The 26,195-nt window shown below is 33.2% G+C and overlaps 1 protein-coding gene across 1 annotated transcript; it reads right to left on the bottom strand.

The window, feature by feature from the left end:
• Positions 1-1,025: 1,025 nt before the first annotated feature.
• Gr93a (Gustatory receptor 93a) lies at positions 1,026-2,498 on the bottom strand. Its single transcript, XM_075288609.1, has 2 exons — positions 1,343-2,498; positions 1,026-1,274 (listed from the first exon to the last, which is right to left on the bottom strand). The coding sequence occupies exons 1-2, from the start codon at positions 2,420-2,422 to the stop codon at positions 1,101-1,103; spliced, it is 1,254 nt and encodes a 417-aa protein (XP_075144724.1). The 5' UTR covers positions 2,423-2,498; the 3' UTR covers positions 1,026-1,100.
• Between the last annotated feature and the right edge of the window lie 23,697 nt (positions 2,499-26,195).

Raw genomic sequence — 26,195 nt, 5'->3', positions numbered from 1 at the left:
GAGTCAAATGCTAATATTCCTAATAATTTACTGACAGTTTATATAAGGAATTTGTATGGTAATAGTAGATTTAAAGTTTACGATAACTTTTATGAATACGAGGAAAAAACTTTATAACAAGGTGTATGTGCTGCAAAAATGCCCGCATAATGGCTGGAGTAATTATTAATGTTTCAATTGAACTTTGAAATATGTGGAAAATCTTATTCTGGCAGCAAGGCTTAGATAAAAACGAAGTTTTATCCATATTTCAATAGGAACATGTCGAAAATAAAAAAGCCAAAAATAGCTAAAAGGGTCATGAAAAAAAGCCAGAAAAAAAGCTAAAAGCTAAATGCATTTTTTTCCCGCTAAACGTCTTCAAAAAAAGCCAAATCTAGCGGGAAAAAAGCTAAATTGGCAACGCTGCCTAAGACTTATTTAAAGGATTGTTTGTTTGCAATTAAAAAACATATTTTTAAAATTTTTTTACATGAATTTTAATTTTTTGATCCTTGATAGATAGGTTTCTAAAAATGTATTTATTTTAAAGAAGCCGATTCTTTGGCTAGAAATCAATATCAAATCAAAATAACTTTATCACAAGCGCACTTTTTTCTGATTTTCACTTGTGGTTTCCCATCACGAGTAACTTTTTTTCTCAATGCAATATATCAAAATGCTTTTGTACGCATGTAACCAATAAAATGGACTTCATGAACTCAATGAACTTTCACTGGAATAAATCGGTTAGTTATTTGAAAAAGCGGTTTAGAAATGATAGTTGGTTGCAATATTAGACACTTTGTCTTCAATGTGACATTTAGGATCAATAGGAGTACCATTGTTAGCAAGCTAATTCAATGTTTAGCTTACTAACGATCAGTACTCTTTGAGAAGAAGGAAGTTCACTTCAATGGTATCACAATGGAGTGAATATACTCCAGAAATAACGGACTACTACAATACCTAACTTAGCCTATCCCAATATAAAATAGTTTTGGATAATAAAACCGAACCCGTCAAAGAAATTCATACAAAATTACTTATCACTCAATATATTTATATTTCTCTCCTTCGCAAACCTCTCTCGTAACATTCACCATTCAAATGAATGACGACTAGTGAACATTGGATGTTCCAAAACCACCACTCATACTAAATTGAATGATGAAAAATAAATAGGTAATAATTGCAGATAACATCATCAGGATGAACTCATTGTTGAGGGTGAAGAAGCCAAAAACCTTGATTTCCAAATTTTCCACTTTGCGTTGACTGAGAAAAGTTTCCACCTGAAAAGAAAAACAAGGAAATGCAAAAGAAAACATCTTATTTATATAGTTGATAACATCGAACATACACTGGTATCCCAGCGAACATCGATATCCGAACAGACTACATCCAGATTCAGTTGATTCACCATTTCCGAGCAATCCACAGTGTCATTGGCCCGCATAATCATAAAAGCCAAATTGGCAATTTTAACAAAAATATAAAGAATTTGTCCAACATCCACAAACGAATTTTTAAGATATTGCCAAATGCAATGAACGAGAAGAAAGAAAATCACCATGAAATTGTAGTAAATGTAATAGAGGATATTCCATTGGAAGAGGCTAACAAACTCATTGGTCAATTTGTACAGACGACTATAGATGGACGATATATAATCCAATTTCTCGGAGTAGTCACACAATAGTTTCATGCGATTGTAATCGGTTAGTGATGAACCCAAATGACTGGCACTCTCGATATGTTTCATATTGGCCAACATGCGTTGCAGATGTTTACCCAAATTCGAATACATCATGGCCAAGAGCATGAAGCCAATATAGCAACCATCCAAAATGTACATGGAACCCAACCACAAATAAATTCCAATGCTGATGTTAATGAAGGAATAAACTTTAACACCGTCCACACTTAGAATATGGGGCATTTCACTGATGTATCCCATTAGGGTCATTATGGTCTTTAGGGTGAATAGAATCACAAATCTTTTGGTAAGGGTGAACGGTGTATTATTCAATTCGGCTACCTGCTTATTAAGTTCCACAAATTTATTGGTCATTGTAATCATTTGAGCACCATCACGTATCTTCATTATCACCAGACCTACACTGAACACCACCACTGAAACGATTTGAAGGAGGGAGAACAATTGCTCAAAACTTCTGGGATTTGTGAAAAAATTCTGCACCAGTTCCGGTATAACATCCCAATAGGTAATCACTATAACCAAACGAAAGATAGTTGAGGCCCCCCAATACAGTCGGCTAAGTGGACGCAATATTTGGTGCTGACGATCCCAGTATGCATTAACGATTCCAAGGAAACGTCCAAAATTATAAACAAACAATAGAATCAGACGAGAGTGACGTTGCTCACGTTGATATATTTTGTGGTTATGCACTTTGGACATGGCTTCAAAGTCTTCCATAGATGAAAGTTTTTCTTCTACTTGTATGAGCGGAATATGAGCTACACGGAAGTGTTTGCAATTTAATTACTATAGCTGTCCGTCCACCCGTTCTGACATTTAACTACTGTCTGCGTCTGTTGCAATACCTGTTTGTCTTCTGTCGTTCGGCAGGCGTATAGCTAATAGGCTCTATATCCCATGGTGAAGAATTCAGTTTTGTTTCTTTTTTTTCGTTTGGTATGGTTATTGTGCGTGCCATAGTATCCAGATCACCCTATACGAGTACATGATTAGCATAGACATCCATTGAATGAGAACTATTTATGTAGGCTACAACATCCGTTTCCTGTAAAAGTTCTATATATGCGTGCTTTGATATAATTAAATAGGCAAAAATCTTGAGGGAGAAAACACAAAATCTCATTTCCGATCATGAGAAAGATGTGGAGAGATGGAAAAAAAGTGTCATCTCAAGTTTGTATTCTTGAGTCAGAACGAAGCAACAAAACACTTTGTGTTGGTTTGGTCTCTCCCTAAGTGATTGTGAAGAGAAGCGGTTTAGAGAATTCTTGTTTCTAAAGCGTTATAAGGCGTTGGGGCCAATTTTCTTAGATAATGAAATGTTATAGGATTTTGGAAAATAAAAATTAAGAGAATATTAACACATGCACACATTAAAAAAAATAAACCTTAATAACAAAGGTACAAAAAAAATTGTTCATAAATAATACATTTTTTTTTTCATTAAGACAATGCAAATATTCATGTGAAAAGTTTCATTTTTATATCGTTATAACAACGAAAAATTTAATTGTATTTTTGAAATTGTTTCATTGGCATAATTTTAACCCTCTAATGCCCAAATTTTTTTGCCAGCTGATTAAATATTCAATGTTAACGACACGAAAGCAAGAAAACGAAACAAGAAAAATGTATGCGGTAAAATTCAGTATATGCTGCAAAGCCTCTTGAACAGATTTTATTAAGTTTTCCTTTTATTTTGCCCATTTTTGTTGTCTTAAGGTGTGTTTAGTAAAAGCTTACTGATTTTTCGAAGCGCGCCTAAAGGCGGGATTGGGCATTAGAGGATTAATAAACAATTTCCTTAATATAATGAAGTTTTTCCCATCTGCTATTTCACTTAGACACACTGGGTGCTGAGAGCAGCGATAATAAGCATTCTTGAAATTGTACTGAATTAGCTTCGAAAAAGTATTTTTTAAGCCAAAGATATTTTTTTTTATTTTGGTGAATGCCTTTTCTCTATTGCTTATGAAAGATACCCACCAGGTAATACCCAATTTCATGAAGGTTGGAACTAGAGGTGTGCACGTGACTCGAAATTGTCGTGACTCACGAAAATTTTCGTGACTCACGCGTGAGTCACGCTGAGGGAAACGGCGTGAGTGTGCGTGAGCCTGATTAACCAACCAAATGTCGTGCGTGAGCGTGATTCACGAAAATAATATCTTCGTGAGCGTGCGTGAGTAACGACTTTCGGAAAAACACCCTCACGAAAATAATCCCGCTCACGAACATAAAATGCTTAGGAGTTGAATTCATTAATAATTTTTGTGATATCCAAAGTGTTAAGAGTTTTATAACGCTCCCGATTTTAATCATACTCATGTTTTCAGCCAGGTTCTGTAGGTAAATTACTCATAAAATTATTCGTGAGTCACGAGGTTTTTCGTGAGTCACAACATTTTTCGTGAGTCACGATATTTTTCGTGAGTCACAACATTTAAAAGATTTTCGTGCGTGAGTGTGCGTGAGTATAAATTTTCTTTTCGTGAGCGTGCGTGAGTCTTACCAAAAAATATCGTGCGTGAGTGTGCGTGAATAACATTTTTCCGACGTGAGTGTGCGTGAGCGTGAGCAAAATATTACTCACGTGCACACCTCTAGTTGGAACCGAAGCCTTATTGATATCAAATAAACTATAGTGGACATTCAAGACTCAAGGCGACTAAGCTGGTGATATTCATTTTTAACAATCCGTGACTTAGGATCTCTATCATTCCAATTCAGACGTATATATCATCGAAGGTCAATCGAGTTTTCGATTTTTTCGTTGATTTTGGATACTATGTTACGAAAGTTCGTCTAGCGCTCAACTTTCTAAACAATCAAAATCGATTTGTCGAAAAGTAGGTTAGGTATAGTGGCTTCCCAATATTTCAGGCTCACTTAGACTATTCAGTCCATGTTAAGCTCAATAACAAGGGACCACTCAGAAATAATCCACCGCTGGAATATATTTTTGTTTGGTCTAAACTGGGATTGAACGCATGACCCTTTGTATGTAAGTCTGGCGTGTTAGCCATTGCACCACGGTGGCTCCCATAGTTGAGATAATGTATTCATCCGCTTCCTATGGTATGGGTTACTTGGCAAGCACCAAACAAACTCCTATAAATGTGAGCTAGATGCCACTTATGGTAAGAACTCGAGACAAGACGAGATCCACAAGTTGGTCAAGGAGGTCAGTTATAGCATGGGAAGATTGACGGTCTAAGGGAAAACGCGATGGTGCAGGATTCCTCAATGCACAAATACGAGAATATTTCCAATTTTGCGGACGTGGACGCAAAAATGCGCCTCGCCCTCAGGCACTCAAATGACCCATAATAAACCTGTGGTGGGACGAAAGGATGGGGGAGGTCAGTACGAAATCAGTGATATTCCAGGAACGGATACTTTGTACCGATCTGGATACTTTGTACTGGTCTGGTGTCCACTCTGTTGGATCTTTAAAAAGAGGAGAAATTCAGTGGTAGTTATTCAAGAGTAAATTTGTGCTCACCGATGTAAAGATGTAAAGATTTGATGCAAGTCTCTTAATTTAACTTTAAATACATGCCAAGAATGTGGTATTGAATATTGACAATTCCCAATAGATACTTAAACTATGAGCTCTTCATGATATTTGTTATATTATTCGATACAGTAGCACACCTGGTTTGACTTTCAATTTTTGGCTCCAAACGTCAAAATATGTGGATATGGAGGCCAACATCCAAGGTACATATTTTTTTATGTGACATTGATGCACTTCATATTCCCCAATAAAGAGAAATATCTCCTGTACAGGTGTTTTTATTCGTCGCCTACCACATAAGAGATCGTCTCATTTAAAATAATTTTCAAATGCCTTTGGGGCTGTTTATGGTAGACCTTCACAGGAACTTTGTTTACAATCCTCTGTATTACTCTAAAACAATGTTTGTCCTACCAATTCACTTACAACTTAAAAGGAAGAACTCAACTCCAATCGGTGGATGTGATCAAGAGATGTTGATAATAAACGAATTAGTTAATTGATTTGCCTGACAGTTGGGTGCATGAAGCGTAAAGAAGGCTGTCATTCATTCAACAGACATTGAGGAAGGTGTCAATGTCGGTGTCAGTGTCAAAACGTATCAAATGCCGTCACCTTTTGCCAGGTTGGTAATGTTCAGGTTGGCCGTTAAAAAAAAAACCAAACAACTCTTCTTTTTTTTTCAAACCACACTCAAAAAAAGTTTATGTTTTGGTTTTAATTCCGAGCCAAATGTCCTTAATGACAACTTAGAACTTAGAAGACAACAAAGAAGCATTGTGAACAAACAACTTCAAAATAAAACAAGTAAGGAAAGTCGGGCGGGGCCGACTATATTATACCCTGCACCACTTTGTAGATCCACATTTTCGATACCATATCAAATCCGTCAGATATTTTGGTCGCTATATATAAATGTTAATGTTTTCATATAGATATATTAAAATCTGACTAGATCTGTACAAACTTTGTTAGACTTCTACAAAATCTATAGACTTAAAATTTCAGTTGGCCGATGCCCTGATGTGGAACTCAATGTTAGTAAAAACAAGTAAGGAAAGTCTAAAGTCGGGCGGGGCCGACTATATTATACCCTGCACCACTTTGTAGATCTAAATTTTCGATACCATATCATATCCGTCAAATGTGTTGGGTGCTATACATAAAGGTTTGTCCCAAATACATACATTTAAATATAACTCGATTTGGACAGAATTTGATAGACTTTTACAAAATCTATAGACTCAAAATTTAAGTTGGCTAATGCACTAGGGTGGAACACAATTTTAGTAAAACAATATGGGAAATATTTAAATCTGAAGCAATTTTAAGGAAACTTCTCAAAAGTTTATTTATGATTTATCGCTCGATATATATGTATTAGAAATTTAGAAAAATTAGAGTCATTTTTACAACTTTTCGACTAAGCAGTGGCGATTTAACAAGGAAAATGTTGGTATTTTGACCATTTTTGTCGAAATCAGAAAAACATATATATGGGAGCTATATCTAAATCTGAATTGATTTCAATCAAATTTGGCACACATGAAAATATTACTAATTGTACTCCTAGTGCAAAATTTCAACCAAATTGGGCCAAAAATCTGGCTTCTGGGGCCATATAAGTCCATATCGGGCGAAAAATATATATGGAAGCTATATCTAAATCTGAACCGATTTCAATCAAATTTGGCACACATGACTATACTACCAATTGTACTCCTTGTCTAAATCTGAACCGATTTCAATCAAATTTGGCACACATGACTATACTACCAACTATACTACTACTCCTTGTGCAAAATTGCAAGCTAATCGGGATAAAACTCTGGCTTCTGGGTCCATATAAGTACACATCGGGCGAAAGATATATATGGGAGCTATATCTAAGTCTGAATCGATCTCAACCAAACGTGGCACACATAGCTACAATGCTAAATCTACTCTCTGTTCAAAATTTCAACCAAATTGGGCCAAAACTCTGGCTTTTAGGACCATATTAATCCATATCGGGCGAAAGATATATATGGGAGCTATATCTAAATCTGAACCGATTTCAATCCAATTTTGCACACTTGACTATACTACTAATTGTACTCCTTGTGCAAAATCTGGCTTCTGGGGCCATATAAGTCCATATCGGGCGAAAGATATATATGGGAGCTATATCTAAATCTGAACCGATTTCAATCAAAGTTTACACACTTGACTATAGGACTAAGTGTTATGTTTGTAAAAAATTTCAAGCAAATCTGTATAAAACTCTGCCTGCTGGGTCCATATTAGTGCATATCGGGCGAAAGATATATATGGGAGCAATATCTAAATCTGAACCGATTTATTCCAAAATCAATAGGGTTCTATTCTGACCCAAAGTAGGAACATGTGCCAAATTTTAATGCCATTGGACTTAAATTACGACCTAGACTTTGATCACAAAAATGTGTTCACAGACAGACGGACAGACGGACATGGTTATATCGATTCGGGGACCCACCCTGAGCATTATTGCCAAAGACACCATGTGTTTATCTCGTCTCCTTCTGGGTGTTACAAACATATGCCCTAACTTATAATACCCTGTTCCACAGTGTGGCGCAGGGTATAAAAATATAGGAAACATTTAAATCTGAAGCAATTTTTAGGCAACTTCGCAAAAGGGAAATTTTGGTATTTTGACCATTTTTGCAGAAATCACAAAAACATATCATATAGCATGCTAACTGCAATGTTAATTCTACTCCCTGTGTTTAAATTTCACGTAAATCGGATTACAAATTTGACCTGTGTTGTTGTATGAGTGTATATCAGGCGAAGTATTTATATGGGAGCTATATCTAAATCTGAACCGATTTCAATCAAAATTTATATATATATATATATATATATATATATATATATATATATATATATATATATATATATATATATATATATATATATATATATATATATATATATATATATATATATATATATATATATATATATATATATATATATATATATATATATATATATATATATATATATATATATATATATATATATATATATATATATATATATATATATATATATATATATATATATATATATATATATATATATATATATATATATATATATATATATATATATATATATATATATATATATATATATATATATATATATATATATATATATATCGAGAACGTTAATTCTCTGGGACCATATAAGTGCATATCAGGTAAAAGATAGGTATATATGGAAGTCATACCTAACTCTGAACCGATTTCAACCAAAATCGGCACACTTTACGATACTATCAATTGCACTCCTTGTAGAAAATTGAAAGCAAATCAGGCTGAAATTCTTGCTTCTGGGACCATTTAAGTAGATATCGGGCGAAAGATATATGTATATAGTCGATTGGACTGAAATTGCGACCTAGACTTTGATCACAAAAATGTGTTCACAGATCGACGGACATGGCTAGATCGACCAAGGGCCCCGAGCAATATTGCCAAAGACACAATATTTCTATATCGTCTCCTTCTGGGTGTTGCAAACATCCTATCTGTTCCACACTTCAAAGCAAATTCGCATGATTCGATCTTTGGCATTATGTTTTGACATAAACATAAGACACAATGAAGTAAGCATATTTATTTTATAGGAAGTTTGTTTTTCCTTGACCCATTCTTCACTTTTTTTTGCAAAAATTCAGTGGTAGTATACCACTCTACGCTTGTCAATTTCAAATAATTTTTTACGAATTTATAACTTTATTTTGTATCAATCTTATAGCCACTACACTCAAAGTTTCAAGTAGGGCGCTATAACGAGTAACGGCTATGTCTCTCTATTAATTGCAGTTGATATGGTTCATAGATGACCCATGGCGAAATTTATAATTTCGAAATAGGGACGTGTTAAAAGCAATTTGACCCTCAGGGTATACTCTACAACATTTCGAATAGACACGTTAGAAGTTGTTTTCTTTTTGTGGTGTTTTGGAAACACCTTTCAAGAACGATAAGGAGATGGATGAATGGATAGTGGAATAGATTGATGGTAATGTTAAATGCCTACAACTTAAAACAATAAAGCCAAAAAAAAAACATCATACATATATTATTGGAGCGATCATGAAAACATGTGAAGGGAGTTTGTTTGCAAGAACGGCCTAAATCAATTTGCAAATTTGTTGAAACAGATGACAGTAAATTATGATGGATCATTTAATAATGATTTAAAGATATTTTTTTAATTTTTATTTTTTCTTACCTCTCAAAAAATTCACTTTTTGAGTTACGACATTCTTACACAAAACCCATGATATATTCAATTTGCAAAATTCGCGAATAAATCAAAAGTTTGCAAAGAAAGTGAGAAGAATGCCATATAAAGAAAACTAGCAATAACAACAATGAAGATAAAATAGGAAATCTACTTAAAACCGAAACAAGTTTATGGAAAAGTGGGGCGTTACACGCCAAAACACAAGAGTATATCATTAACAATGCCTTGTATAACTGTGCATAAATCTTTAATGACAGAGCGACCATGTTGTACAATAGAATAACAGAGAGTAGAAGATCTGAGTTGGGTTTCAGTCACGCACTGATTTGCGAAAAAATTGCTGTACATATTTTCATAGTAAATAAACTTTGCTCATGGAAAATGTTTACACCACAACAAAAACTACTTCTCGCTGTACATATTTTCTGTACATATTTTCATAGTAAATAAACATTGCTCATGGAAAATGTTTACACCACAACAAAAACTACTTCTCGTGCATAAACACTCGAAGAAAAAAAAAAAATACTTTCCTCTGGCACGTAATTTTAGACATACAAAATTCTCAATTCTACTAAACCCGATGTCATGGCAAGCTAATACACGATTGTCTCTAATCGTTTTTATTTGCTTTTAAAGAAAATACTGTTTGGGGTCAAAAAAAACTTCGTTTGTCTCCATTTTAGTTTCTCAAAAAAGAAAACTCTTGGTTAAGTGTTTGCAATTTACAAGGGCAGTTCGGCATCTCAAATGATCGAGTCCATTTAATTTTGCATGAAGAACTAACATACAGATGAAAAAGCTTTCTGCAAGATGGGTCCCGCGTTTGTTAACAGTCGATCAAAAACGCATAAGAATGAACATTTCAAGCTTGTTTGGATCGTTTTAAGCGAAATAAAATGGATTTTAAGCGTCGTTATGAAAACGGTTGATGAGACATGGATCCACCACTATACTCCAGAGACAAAAGAACAATCCAAATAATGGACTGAAGCTGGAGGAAGTGGCCCAAAGAAGGCAAAAACAATTCAATCGGCTGGTAAGGTTATGACAACGGTTTTTTGGGACTTCAAAGGTATTTTATTGATTGACTATCTGCAAAAGGGTAAAACAATAAATTCAGAGTACTATTGCAACCTTTTGGACCAATTAAATGTACAAATTCGAGAAAAACGTCCTGGCTTACAACACAAAAAAATAATTTTTCATCAAGACAACGCACCAGCGCACAAGAGTGTTTTAACAATGGCTAAAATCAACGAATTAAAGTACGAGTTGCTTGACCACCCACCTTATTCTCCTGATTAATCTCCCAGTGACTTTCACTTGTTTCCAAATCTAAAAAAAATCCTTGCTGGCAAGCGTTTTACCTCAAATGAAGATGCAATTACAGTTGTAAACCACTATTTTGAAGACCTTGAGGAAAATTATTTTAATCATTTTAATCTATTTTTTCTGATTCAATCACGAAATTAATTGATCCAATTAATTTTTAATTGAAATGTCTTCAATCACAGAAATGATAGTATCAATTAAAAAATTAATTGAAGGTCAATTAAAAAGTTAATTGATCCAATTAAAAATGTAATTGATACTATTATTTTTGTGATTGATTTTTGTTTCAATTAAAAAATTGTTGAATCAATTAAATTTTTAATTGAATATTTTTTAAAACTCAATTAAAATTTTAATTGGAAAAATTTTCGTGAAATTTTTTTGTGTGTATAAAAGATTATATTGAAAAATAAAAATATTTTTGAAAAACTAACTATTCTCTTTCATTGACTAAGAAGTTTCCGAACCGCCCTCGTATCGGTCCATTATTCTCTTTCATTGACTAAGAAGTTTCCGAACCGCCCTCGTATCGGTCCATCTACTTAGTCAGATTTTGACATATTCTTTGCAACATTTCCGAATATATCACGAAAAAATGCTTCAATGTTGTCCTCCAATACGTCTATTGAAGCAAGCTTCTCTGAATAGAAACGAGCTTTACCATCGCACGATCTAGGAGACCAATTGACCGGTCTCGATCGTGAAATAATATCACATAATTCGCCTCTCAATAACTCCCTTGTTAAGAGTGCTGTGTCGTATGTTACACACTCTTCTTGAAACCAAGTCAAGCTCTTGCATTTTGATAGCGTTCACCATTCACAGATACGTTACGATTCGCATCATTTTTGAAGAAGTACCGTCCAATTATTCTATAGAACATTTTATAGCTATAGAAAATTTTGTCAAAATTGTATTTCTATAGAAAATTTTGTCAACATTTTATTTCTATATTTTTATAGAAATTATATTTCTATAGAAAATTTTGTCAAAATTGTATTTCTATAGATAATTTTGTCAAAATTTTATTTCTATGGAAAATTTTGTTAAAATTTTATTTCTATAGAAAATGTATGAAGTACCATGAAGTACAACAGTGGCAATCGTGATTACAATACTACGGTAGTATTTGCAAGCGGATATAAAAATAAAAAGAAATATTTAAAATTGAGGAGTTGACAAACAAATTTATTTTCTTTAAAATTCAGTCTAATGGAGCTCTTGACAATAATCTTCCAATGGGATTTTTGTTGAAATTTAGTGAAAAGTACTTTTTCGCTCAAAAATATACCTTTTCGTACTTTCTTAAAAATTGTATTTTCCATCCCTGCTACGGCTACTTACTAGTCTTGGAGCGAACATTAGGCCCGAAAGTCTCTGTGGTAGACAGTATTCCTCGGACGACGCCAAAAATACCACCGAACTACGAGAATAACCATGTACAGTAGATAGGGTCACGGCCTAAAGGAAAAAAAGTTGATGCGGTCACCCCCCAGTTTTGTAGCATATTCGAAAACAATTTCAGAACACCAAAACTTTTTTTCGTGCACCCTACGACCCCCCGAAATACAATTTATTGTGCTGTGTCGTCATTTGAAGTCCGATCGGAAAGAAATGCATATCGTTGTTCGTGTTGATCAGGGGCTATATTTCGTGCATTGGTCATTTTTGACTCCGACGTCAAATTTGATTTTTAATTTTTTTATTTCGCTTCGTATACCGCCATGATGCCCATTTCTGATAACCATTATAAAGATCTTAACAAAATATGAAACTTTTGCTTTTGAAGTATTTGCTTATATTCATAAACAAAAAAGTTACAGAGATTTTAAAAAGTCAATAGGTCACCCTACACACCACTAAATAGTTTTTGCTGTGTTGTCATGATGTCCGATCGAAACCACATGCACATCGTTATTCACATCTACGAAATTAATTTATAAGGCATTTAGAACACAAAACCTGTTTATCTGTAAATTTCTAACGGTACCTTTGTATACATACTCGTTCTTTGCACTACGGCATTTTCTGCGTTATGCAAAGTGCATGTGTTTTTGCTAGAACAATTTGAGAGCCTACTGTTTTAAAATTCACTTTCGCTACATGATTTTTTAAGTCTGTCCATATTTTTGTGACCTTTAAAATCTCTGTAACTTTTTTGTTTATGAATATAAGTAAATACTTCAAAAGCAAAAGTTTCATATTTTATTAAGATCTTTATAATGGTTATCAGAAATGGGCACCATAGCGGTATACGAAGCGAAATAAAAAAATTAAAAATCAATTTTGACGTCGGAGTCAAAAATGACCAATGCACGAAGTATAGCCCCTGATCAGCCACGAACAACGGTATGCGCTTCTTTTCGATCGGACTTCAAATGACGACACAGCACAATAAATTGTATTTTGGGGGGTCGTAGGGTGCACGAAAAAAAAGTTTTGGAGTTCTGAAATTGTCTTCGAATATGCTACAAAACTGGGGGGTGACCGCATCAACTTTTTTTCGTGACCTTATCTAATGTACAGTGAACCACTCGTAGAACGATTACACCTATCCGCCAACTGCCGTTGGTTGCCAAAAGTCAATAATATAAGCAATCGATGCGATGAACTGTTTGAGAATTAGCTTCTCTCGCGTGAATTGAATTTTGTCATCAGAAATCACATCTATGTAGTAGCACACAGCCACTTAGCTGTTCAACATAATGATAGCTCGTGTCTTGTGGTGGTTCGTGTGTGTTTGGTTTTTTGTTGAATGTTGGATGACGTAGGCTGGATTGAAAATATATGGAAAAATAAATAACTAAATTCATTTTTTCACGTTGAAAAGCTTAAAATGACATATTGATCTGTTGTATTGAGAAATGAAGTTATTCGTTAAAAATTCAAGTGAGATAGTGTGGTTTCTTTATATTTGGGTTGAAAACCACATGTGGCTGTCGTTAGAGATCTCCAGCGAGCCACCGGGCTAGCGTGTCCGCCTTGCATACATTGGGTCAACAAAGAATGGCTTGAAAAGGAATGGTCTCGATTCATTTATACCGCAAAATGGCCACCAAAACCCTTGGATCTCAATCCTCTGAACTTTTGCGTTTGGGGAGTTTTGGATACTAAGGTTGTCACTAAAAAATAAAAGCAAGGTCGAAAAAATACAAAATGCACTAAAGGACTTTTTCAAACTAAATGTAATCGAACTACTCCTTGCTAGGTGTTATGAGAGTGGCTGAAATACGCCTTTTAGTTAAAAGTTCGTAATTTCTCTTTTGTAAATCATTGCCAATCATTTAATGTAGACAATGCCTGAAGTATTGAATTCGGATACACTTTATTGGATCACATTTGCATACTTAGCGACTGACAGTTGGTACATACGAAAAGGCCGACCACTTCATGCAATGCAGTCTCAGCAGACTGGATAGATATATAGATAGATATATCCAAAATCTTAAGTAGCGATTTGTAATATTTCCCAAATGTAATAGTTTAACCTCATTCACTATAATTGCAATATTTCTCTCGTTTTTAATGCGAGTTTCGTTAGTTTTTTCTTTTGCAAAATCCACAAATCCATGGATCCATTAACTACGTGACCATAACAGATTTTTTTGTCTTATTTATGTGCAATATTTTTCACTATTTCCATAAAAGAAAGGATGGGTGGAAAGGGAAGCCAAGAGAACACACTTTTTTTGGTGGCTATTTGGGATGCTGTACCAAAAAACAAAACCAAAGCCAAAGAACTTAACGAACAAAAATGGAAGCTTCAATCTAGCATGGTCCACGCGCTTAAATGATGCAACTTTTGCTACCGGGCTACACATTTGGTCTGGAAACGCATAACGCGAAGTGCAACCGAATGGCCCAGACAAACAATACAAATATCCATGCGCAATAAATAGTCCCAAGACTACTGGTGCTGCTGGACATACACGGACATGGGGACCTGGTGTGCCCCTAATGGTGGCTTACAGTGCAAATGTTGTCGGTGGTCAATGTGATGGTGATGCTGATGCCGATTCGGAGCCATTGATGGAATACAAAAAAAAAAAAAAAAACAAAAAACTATTAAAACGACCCCGATAAGTGTTTGCTGAAGGTGCTTAAGAGCTGGCTAAGGTAGTAGTCACAAGCCTCTCCATTTCACCAACATCATCAAGGGGTTCCCTTTGAGGGCTTTTGTGGACGGTGGCAGACCGTGAATGATGCTCTTTTGTTTGTAAGAATTGACTGCTGGCTACCGAATGCTTTAAATACCCAACACATGTACGCATATGCAGAGATACTTATGTACGGATTCGGGATTATGGGGCCGACGATGTTAGGTTGGTGGAGTATGGGGGCAAACCACTCATAAATAGTACGAAGCACACGACACCCAGTGAGTCGAAAGCAAAAGCCCAAACACCACACTCTCTTAAACCATTTGGATAAATCCATCCATCCGCCTGCGTGGTGGTGGTAATAAATGCAAAAAAGGATCACCATCATTAGTATCAGTTCGGTTTATGCTGACACTACTGTACCACACCGACATAGGACAATGGCAGCCAATGAGTGACCCCCTCGCTCGTTTTTGTTTTTTTTTTTTTTTGGGCTGCATGCTACCAAAACTCATTTTGTTTTCACAAAGATGGGTTGGGTTGAGATCAGTGTGCTGCGTTGGGTGTTGTTGGTAAAGTTGCCTTCGGCCTTTTAACTATTCCTCTGCGGCCACTTGTTGCGTGGAGAAGTCGGTGTTGATGTGCTGCTGTACCTCGAAATGTTATGATTCCAACTGGAAATCTCGATTGTTTCTTTTATTATTATTCCGTTTTGGTATTTTCGCAACCTTCTGAAATATGAAAAGGAATACATTAAGGGGGGTGGGTCAAATATACCGCACCAACGGAGGGGCTAAAATTCCCAGATACAATTAGAGATATCCAGATTTGGAAAGTGTCGATTTGTGAAAATTTACCTTTTCTTTTAGAAAGTCAATTTTTGTCTATTGATCTAATGCATGTTCCACAAGAAATAGAACTTTAACGAAAAAATTTAAAAGTCAAAACCTCTAATATCAACTTTTCAATAACCGAGTAAAACGTTTAAAAACTCAAAAAACGAGTTTTTGAAAATTTCGAAATTTCAAAAAATCAACTATTTCAAATTTTGAAATATGGCTGTCAAAATCAATTTTTTATAGTAACCAAAGGGATTAAGTGAACTTTAGCGAAAGAGTTTTATGCTGAAAATTCACCAAAACTTCAAAAGTCGAATTTCAAGAGAGGAACAAGAGGAAAAATCCAAAAATCTATCTTTGCACTTAAATTACTTTTAGGGGATATATTACACTGAGAAAACAGTGAACCCACCAGGAAGAAAAATTTCGGTTAATTTTAGAAAATTTTGAATATTTTTAGAAAATTTTAACTAAACAGTATTACAAACGCTGGCATCACGCCGATGTCATTAAAATAAGTAAATAATTTTCGACAAATGTTTGTCTATTGATCTAATGCATGTTTCACAAGAAATAGAACTTTAACGAAACAATTTAAAAGTGGAGAGTTATTTTTATGCTGAATATCCGCAAAAAGTCAAAACCTCTAATATCAACTTTTCAATAACCGAGTCAAATTTAAAAAAAAACTCGAAAACCGAGTTTTTGAAAACTTCGAAATTTCAAAAAATCAACTATTTCAAATTTTGAAATATTGCTGTCAAAATCAATTTTTTATAGTAACCAAAGGGACTAAGTGAACTTTAGCGAAAGAGTTTTATGCTGAAAATTCACCAAAACTTCAAAAGTCGAATTTCAAGAGAGAAACAAGAGGATAAATCCAAAAATCTATCCTTGCACTTAAATTACCTTTCGGGGATATATTACACTGAAAAAACAGTGAACCCACCAGGAAGAAAATTTTCGGTTAATTTTAGAAAATTTTGAATATTTTGAATAAAATAAGTAAATAGTTTTCGACAAATTCAAGAAAATTTATTAGACATAATTATGTTTTTTCACTTGTTAAAGAAAAATTTATAGTTTCAAGGAAAGATTTGGAGTTCAAAATTGCAAGAATGTCTTTAGTAACATACGAACCCAGCAAAAAAAGAGCTTCCAAAAAAGTAGTTTGGATCCCCAATCTGTGCTCCGGAAGTAATGCAAGCTTGGATCATCTCCAATGAATTTTACATGGGCTTGTCATAGGACGGAAGTACTCCCTTTTTGGATCCTTTGCATTGCTTTAGAAGTTGTGCCCTGGAAGTTAATTTGAATGAAGAAATTTAAAAAGCGGAAACATTTTTTTCAACCACTTTCACTTTTTTTCATCCATATGTTTCTTTTTGGATCCGGAAGTGGTGCAAAATTGACGCAGAAGCGATGAATTTAACATGGGCTTGTTATAGGACGGAAGTCCTCCATTTCAACAGCCGTTGCACTGAATTTGCATCACTTCTTTAGATGTGATCCGAATTCAATGTTTTGGATGTAAATTAAAAAATTCTGTTATTTTGTCAAATAAATAATTTTTATAATTTTTTATAATTTTTAATGGATTCTAGTGCTTGTCGGAAACGTTTGACTTCAAATATTTTCAAAAATGCACAATTTTTTCAGATTGAATTTAGCATTTTTTTCGACAAAATTTAAATGTTTTGTACCATTTTGTGAATTCTTACTCTGTTTTTAACATATTTGAAACAAAAAAAGTTAAAATTATCCATTAAAAGTATGAAAAAACCAAGTTATAAAAAATTAAAAGAACTTCCTGGGTAGTTAAAATAAAGAACATCATTGGGAGTGCATCTTCTGCAAGTGCTTTTAAAGTTGTGCCTTTGGAAGAACTTCCAAATTTTTTTGCTGGGCTATTATTTTCCTATTATCAAATTTTTACAATTTGAAAAACTTTATCGCTCCGACCAGGGATTGAACCTGGGTTTGCTGGCACTATAACAGAACGCCTTAGCACACTCAACCACAAACGCCATTGAACATAAAGCGTCGAAAGGTCACTTCAAATGTTTGTGATATGATCGTAATACGACACCAAGGAATAACATTCTAATTGCTTCTCGAGATGTTATTTATTAGTATGAACGAAACGCAGGTTCAAATCTCACCAGTGGTAATTTTTTATCAAATATTTTTCTAAAAAAAAAAATTTTATGTTATGCATTGTTTTTATTTTCGACATTTATTTTCGTATAAATATACTTTTTCCATTAAAAATCAACAAAAAATTAAAAATTCTCGTAATTTGAAAACCCTTCTCAAAAGAACATCCATGGAAGCGAAAAAGTCAAACGGCACAGGTTCAAATCCCAGCGTGGATGAAATTTATTATTTTTTTACTTTTTTATTAATAGCCTGATTGCGTTTTTTCGATTACTTGTCCACAAAGACTGCATCGGAAGTAGAAAAAAATCATTGGGGGATCCCAAGATGCGCTTTAGAAGAAATGTTTGTGCACTTGTCCAAAAGGACTGCATCGGAAGTGGAAAAAAATTATTGGGGGATCCCACGATGCCCTTCAGACAAAATGTTTGTGGACTTGTCCAAAAGGACTGCATCGGAAGTTGGAAAAACTCGATGGGGGATTCCGGGATGGGCTTTAAAAGAAGTGTTTGTGGAACAACTCCCAATTTTTTTTGCTGGGAAGTTCATGATGAATGCATGTGTAGTAAAATTTGCAAATTTAAAGAAATACTTAACTATTTGGTGGAAGACACGAATGTAGTTAATCTTTATGCTTCAGTTGTGTATATTTTTTTCCTTGGTTTTAGTTAATTTAACTAACGTACGCAAAAAATTATTAGAGTAAAGGAAACTTTCTCCAAACATAATAATTCCATGGACTAAAATAACGTTAAATTGGCTTTAGTGAAATAGAGAGTTCACTCTTTTTTGAGTGTGGACAGGAAGCTGCAATTTATGCATTGTGGTCGATTTTTCAATAACCACAAAAGTCTAAAGTCAACAATGTTAAAATGTCACCAAAAAATGCTGTCCAAAAGCAAATATTCGCATTTTAGTCCCGGATAGATTTTCGACGAGAAATTTGAAAAAAAAAATCCTCCTATATAGAAATATGAACCAATTTTGATTACTACTACTAACATTTTCGTGATTGAAGCCATTTGAATTAAGAAATTAATTGGGTCAATTAATTTTGTGATTGAATCAGAAAGTTTTGTCTGTACATCTTTATTGTCCCACCTTAATATCACATTAAGCCAGTATTCATATGACGTCGTTTGAGACGGGTCATGGATTCAGATTTAAAGATGATCGAAGCATAAACACGTGCGTTTATGTATACCTACGACCATGCGTATATAAAACGTCACAGTATGTACATATGTATGTATATGTTTTACATATTTATGTATGTATAGAAACAAAACAACAACAAAGTTTAGCTCTTGCATGTGTTTTTGGCTTAAACGTAAAGAACCTTAACACAATTTCATCATGTTGCAAAATCGAGAGGAGAATGATATGACCACAACACTACACAAGGTCAGAATTTTTATGGAACACGTTCTTGTTCTACACATAGATGGCCATTGTTGACACTTGACAAAAGAGAAAACATTAAAAAATAACGTTCATGATCTACCAATGATGAGCGAGTGGCAATCGAGTTGACATGAAGACTAATGAAATAGGATATTTGTCTAAGCTTAAATGCCAGATGTGTTGTTGTGAAAAAATTATCGAAGATATTTATTTTCAAGTTATGAAATGTATTTGGGCAAGATTTGTTGCTTCGATTCTGAATTTCACAAGAAGTAGAAAATATTTGGCAAAAAAGCCGAATTTTCAATACCCACTACCAGGAAATGTCTCTGAAGAGTGGGTTATACAAACATCTGGACCTATGTAGATGATTGTTTGTATGGACATAAAATAATAGAAATCGAATAAAATATGATCTAGGGACATGTTCCATAAATGTTTAGTTCAAAAGAATTTTTTCCAGAAGTTAAATTAGAAACCAAACCAGCAAAAACAAAATCAACGAAAATTATTTTTTTTTTTTTGATCCGGAGGTAGTGAAAATGGGCTCAAAAGCATTTTATTTTTTCATACACCACCACGAAGAAAACTTTTGGTTAACTTTAGAAAATTTTTAGAAAATTTTAACTAAACAGTATTACAACGCTGGCATCACGCCGATATCATAAAAATAAGTAAATATTTTTCGAACAATTTAAGAAAATTTATTAGACATAATTAAGTTTTTTCACTTATTAAAGAAAAATTTGTAGTTCCAAGGAAAGATTTGGAGTTTAAAATTGCAAGAATGTCTTTAGTGCCATACGAAGTTCATGATGGACGCTTTAGTAGTAAAATTTACAAATTTAAAGAAATAATGAGCTATTTTGTGAAAAATACGAATTTAGTAAATTTTTATGCTTAATTCGTGCATAATTTTCCCTGTTTTTTAGTTCACTTAACTATTGTACGCAAAAAATTATTAGAGTAAAAGAAACTTTCTCCAAACATAATAATTCCATGAGCTAAAATAAAGTTAAATTGGCTTTAGTGAAATAGAGAGTTCACTTTTTTGAGTGTAGGCTTGTCATGGAGAGGAAGTCATCTTTTTAACCATCATCTGCATTGATTTCGGATAATTTCCTGAGATGTTTTTAAACATAATGAACAACTTAAAAAAATATATTTTATACCCTCCATCATAGGATGGGGGTATATTAACTTTGTCATTCCGTTTGTAACACATCGAAATATTGCTCTAAGACCCCATAAAGTATATAATTCTGGGTCGTGGTGAAATTCTGAGTCGATCTAAGCATGTCCGTCCGTCCGTCTGTTGAAATCACACTAACTTCCGAACGAAACAAGCTATCGACTTGAAACTTGGCACAAGTAGTTGTTATCGATGTAGGTCGGACGGTATTGAAAATGGGCCATATCGGTCCACTTTTACGTATAGCCCCCATATAAAGGGACCCTCAGATTTGGCTTGCGAAGCCTCAAAGAGGAGCAAATTGCATCCGATCTGGCTGATATTTGGTACATGGTATTGGTATATGGTATCTAACAACCGTGCAAAAATTGGTCCACATCGGTCCATAATTATATATGGCGCCCATATAAACCGATCCCCAGATTGGGAAGTCTCCAAGAGAAGCAAATTTCATCCTATCCGGCTGAAATTTGGTACATGGTGTTAGTATGTGATCTTTAACAACCGTGCCAGAATTGGTCCATATCGGTCCATAATTATATATAACCCCCATATAAAACATTCCCCAGATTTGGTTCCGGAGCCTCTTGGAGGAGCAAAATTCATCCGATCCGGTTCAAACGTGGTGTTAGTATAGGGTCGCTAACAACCATACCAAAATTGGTCCAATCACATAAAAATTGGTCCATATCGGTTCATAATCATGGTTGCCACTAGAGCCAAAAATAATCTACCAAAATTTTATTTCTAGAGAAAATTTTGTTAAAATTTTATTCGGTTCATAATAAAATTTTCATCATTGTCAAAATTTTATTTCTATAGAAAATTTTGTTCAAATTTTATTTGGTTCATAATCATGGTTGCCACTCGAGCCAAAAATAATCTACCAAGATTTTATTTCTATAGAAAATTTTGTCAAAAGTTTATTTCTATAGAAAATTTTGTTAAAATTTTATTTCTGTAGAAATTTTTGTCAAAATTTTCTTTCTATACACCCTCAAAAAAATCGCTTCTTTAACATATGTTCCAAACATATTTTGCAGAAAGCACATATATTATTGGATACTGCCGAAACATTAATATGTTTGATTTATGTGAACATATTATATGTTTGGAAGCATTTTGAGCCCAAAAATATTATATGCTTGGAAGAATTTTTCCCAAAGACGATTGTGCTCATTCCCTAACATACTCGTTATTTTCACTTCCACGAAATATTTTAATTCTTGGCACCTTTTTCTGTAATACAAATAATGTTGAAGAAATTATTCACTTTTATATTTTTTTTTAAATTTTACCTTTCGCCTGCACGGAGAATCGAACCGAGGACCATACAGTTTGTAAGCCAACACACTATCCACTGGGCTACGTAGCTGTTGTGGTCACCAGCAGATAATTATCGTTATAAGTTACATTTATATAGCATAGTTTGCAGCGCCCACGAGCCCATGCAAACATAACATTATTTAACAGAAACATACATTTGTTTGCCACGTGGAGCAGTGGTTAGCATGTCTGCCTTGAATGCAAAGGGTCGTGGGTTCAATCCCAGCTCCGACCAAAAACTTTTTTTTTTAATTTACACATTTATATTTATACTATATAAAATTTTTATAATGAAACTTCGAAATGTGGGTTATTAAAGATGTATAGTCATTAACAGTGCATGATATAAACGAAATCGACTGATTTTTGGATAAAATATTATTTTTTATTGCAAAAATAACAATTTTGTAACAAAAAACTGTTTTTGGTACAAAACTTTAATATTTGGAAGGAATTCAAAAACTCTAACAAAAGAAGAACATGGAGTCGAGTAGTAACATACATAAATAATTTTATAATATAAACATAAACTTATTTAGGCGTGAACAGTTTTGTACTAGCATTTAACACCATCGGTCTAAAATGCCTTTTATTTTTCTTTAATAATTCATTTTAAAGAAAATAAGCTGCAAAACTCGAACTTAATGCCCGCTTTTATATTTGAAGGTGTCCGTCAACTACTCTGGGACTACTTATTAATAAAGAGGAACTAAACTTTGTGTTTATACATTTTACTGTGTAATTTTTCACTATTTCCTCCTTATTTCATTTTACTGTCCCAACTCTAAAAAGAGTATAGTGCCCTTTCGTTATTTTTATGAAGACCCCTGATTTCTTTTAACGCACCAAGAAAAAAATTGTTCCCATAATGCCAAAATGATAAATAAAACACATGTCCACACATACATGAAATGCTGCTCTCAAGGCGAAAACACATGTTTTTTTTTCAAATGTCTATTCTCTTAATTCCGAATGTCCATTCTCTTTATTCAAATTAAATAATATTTAGACTTAAGCATATCAAATTTTTGGCCTTATCATAAAACAGTTTTCCGAAACAACATACAAGCAGTTTCACAAAAATTTCTCTCTTTGGATTCTTTCGCTGTGTTATGTTGATATCTTTCGTCAACTCTCCCGGTTTCCATCTCTATTTCTTTCTCTATACTCTCTGTCGCTTTGGATAAAATATCACAACATATGTATGTTTAGTCGAAATTTGTAAATTTATATATGTTTGCATTCACACATATAATTTTTATGAAACATTTATGCCCCAAACATAATATATTCTAACATATTAAAATAGATGTCCCAAACATTTAGTGTTAGTTTAGGAACATTACATGTTTGCACTTAAATATATTGTGTTTTAAAATTGTGCCCGAAACACACTTTGTTTATATCGGAACATATTAAAAACATATTTTTCTAAGAGTGTAGAAAATTTTGTCAAAATTTTTATTTCTGTAGAAAATTTTGTGAAAATTTTATTTCTATAGAAAATTTTGTTAAAATTTTATTTCTGTAGAAAATTTTGTCAAAATTTTATGTCTACTTTGTCAAACTGAATTATATACGTATTGGATCGATCTTTTTTGATTTAGTATATACCACGTATGGACTTAGATACAATTTAGAAGATGGTGTTAGGAGGTTTTAAGATACCTTGCCATCGGCAAGCGTTACCGCAACTTAAGTAATTCGATTGTGGATGGCAGTGTTTAGATGAAGTTTCTACGCAATCCATGATGGAGGGTACATAAGCTTCGGCCTGGCCGAACTTACGGCCGTATATACTTGTTTCGATTTTTATCCCTACGTACACTGAAAAAAATCTCATCCGATTCCAAAGATCATTACAACTTTAAGACACAATTCCCTTTCAAGTTTGAGTTTTGCATACTTGATACTAGGAAACAAAATTTCTTATATTATTTTTGTCTACTTCATGTGGTATAAGTCATTTAAAAACGTGTCAACGACAAAAATAAATTTCCAAATTCTGACTCTAATTCTAATGGAATTTATGCTATGTTTCAAGTAAATAATTAATGAAAGCTACTTTGTTTTGTAATCATAATATATAAACTGTACAAACTTAAAGACGATTTCATTAATTTTATCTAATTTTTCAGAATTATTAAAGCCATGTTGACCTTAGTCAAACAAATTTTTCTTTTATATTAAGATACCAATTTTTAATCGAATCACCTAAATATACACACAAAAAATTTTTTTCTGATTCAATCACGAAATTAATTGATCCAATTACTTTATTTAATTGAAATGTCTTCAATCACAGAAATGATAGTATCAATTAAACAATTAATTGAAGGTCAATTAAACAATTAATTGAAGGTCAATTAAAAAATTAATTGATCCAATTAAAAAATTAATTGATACTATTAATGTTTGTGATTGATTTTTGTTTCAATAAAAAAATTTGTTGAATCAATTAAATTTTTAATTGAATATTTTTTAAAACTCAATTAAAATTTTAATTGGAAAAATTTTGAAAACTTATGAAAACTTTTTTTTTTTGTTAAAAAGTTAATTTTTGCTCTATTACGTTTTTGGTTATTATCATTCGAAATCAGAGCAATCCATTTTAATTGTGACTATTTTTTTTTTGCAGTGTACTTATATTATTGAATTCATAAGTTAATGCCAATATTCAATCTATCAAATTGGTTTCGAAATTATAAAACATAATCATATGTTTCAATTGTAGGTCGTTTTACTGCAGTTTCGTCTTTTATTATATTGAGGCATATTGTGAAATTAATTCAAAATTGAATGAGCCCAATTTGCCAACAAAGTCAGATTGAACTAAATTCCCGCCAATTTCATGGACTGTTTACCTTTATGTTCCTTGTTTGCTACCACCCTCACTTCCATAGCCCTGCTTATGGTTAAAGCAATAACTCGTCCATGCATTTAATGTGCCAAATTTTTTTTCTGCAAGCAAAATAAACTCTGAAAATCAAAACAAATCACAACGCAACGTGTCTTAAGACATGGTTGGGCAGGTATATAATATTTAATACGTCGACTTCAAGAAAACTCCAAAAAAGGAAAAAACACACACACAATATGATGAAAAAGGCCTACATAGGATGAGTGAAGTTGGAGATGATGTTTGTGGCCATTGGTACAGTGAGTGTGAAAAGAGAGTAAATGCTGGAGACGACCGAATTAATCATGTGGTCCCACTTAAGAAGTCATTACACAACATTATCGGAGAGAGATAATTATAAATTTATATATTGACTAACTGTAATATTGTTCTTTTTTCTTTTAAATAATTTGGGTTTGATTAAGTACATGTAAAGTACTTACTATAAACACAGAAAGGTTAAGAGATGTTCATAAGAGCGTATGAGTATTATAATATGATATTACGAATACGTAAATCCTTTAGAGTCAATTGTAAAGGGTGGCATGAGAATAATGTGGAATATATAAATAATTCAAATAAAAACGTTTTCATTTACTTTTCGAGATAGTTATCCACTTCTCTCTCAGGATTATATATAAATAAAATTTACATACGCATTCACAACGCGGCATGTCTATAAGCAAGAAAATCCCAATTATTGTTAAAATATATAAGAAAAAGTTTCTTTTAACCCTTTGACGATGAATGGGATATATATGTCCCATTTCGCATTTCCGTTGTAAAATTCACGTTTATCAACCAATTTTCCAAAAAAAAATATTCTTTTGGCGCAGAACACATGTAGCTATGAACATGTATACATTTAAATTGGGGTATTTGTGCGTACTTTGTGTGTGGAAAAGTTATAAATATGAAAAATCTGAAATTTTTTTCACTAAATAATTGTTTACATATTTCAAGCATAGGTTATGTGAGGTGCTTTGGTATACTTTGTATCAACTCATCCTCTCTCGACAACGGTTTAAATGGACTAATTCGGTTACATAGTTTTTCTAAAAAGGTACCGACGCTAATGGGACATATGTTTCCCCTTCATCGTCTAATGTAAGAAAAATGATCAACCAACACAATGTAGGGAATGTATGGATACTGATTACTATTATTACCCAAAAAAACATTAAACAATTCTTGGCTTATTTGGTTTGAGAGCAAGCTTACACAAAGTGCTCAAAACCAAGCACTGCTGGTTGTATTTTACAAATGCTAACAAAGCTCATGATGTATTTTGGACAGTAGGTAACGTATATAGCACATCTCATATAAGAAAATTATGCACATAAGAAAGTGAGTAAAAACACCATACCATCTTTTTCTTTTGAATAATAATTGCCTATAAGAAATAAATGCATATAAGAAACAAACATTGTG

The sequence above is a fragment of the Haematobia irritans genome, chromosome 1, assembly GCF_050003625.1.
Source record: "Haematobia irritans isolate KBUSLIRL chromosome 1, ASM5000362v1, whole genome shotgun sequence".
Classification (NCBI taxonomy): Eukaryota; Metazoa; Arthropoda; class Insecta; order Diptera; family Muscidae; genus Haematobia; species Haematobia irritans.
The sequence above is the reverse complement of the archived record's forward strand: the minus strand, read 5'-3'. Positions and strand labels throughout refer to the sequence as shown.

Excerpts from the sequence above, each read along its gene's own strand:
- Gr93a (XM_075288609.1), bottom strand. The coding sequence starts at position 2,422 with ATGGAAGACTTTGAAGCCATGTCCAAAGTGCATAACCACAAAATATAT. Across the intron at positions 1,275-1,342 it reads ATGTTCGCTGGGATACCAGT|GTGGAAACTTTTCTCAGTCA; the intron begins GTATGTTCGATG and ends TTTTCTTTTCAG.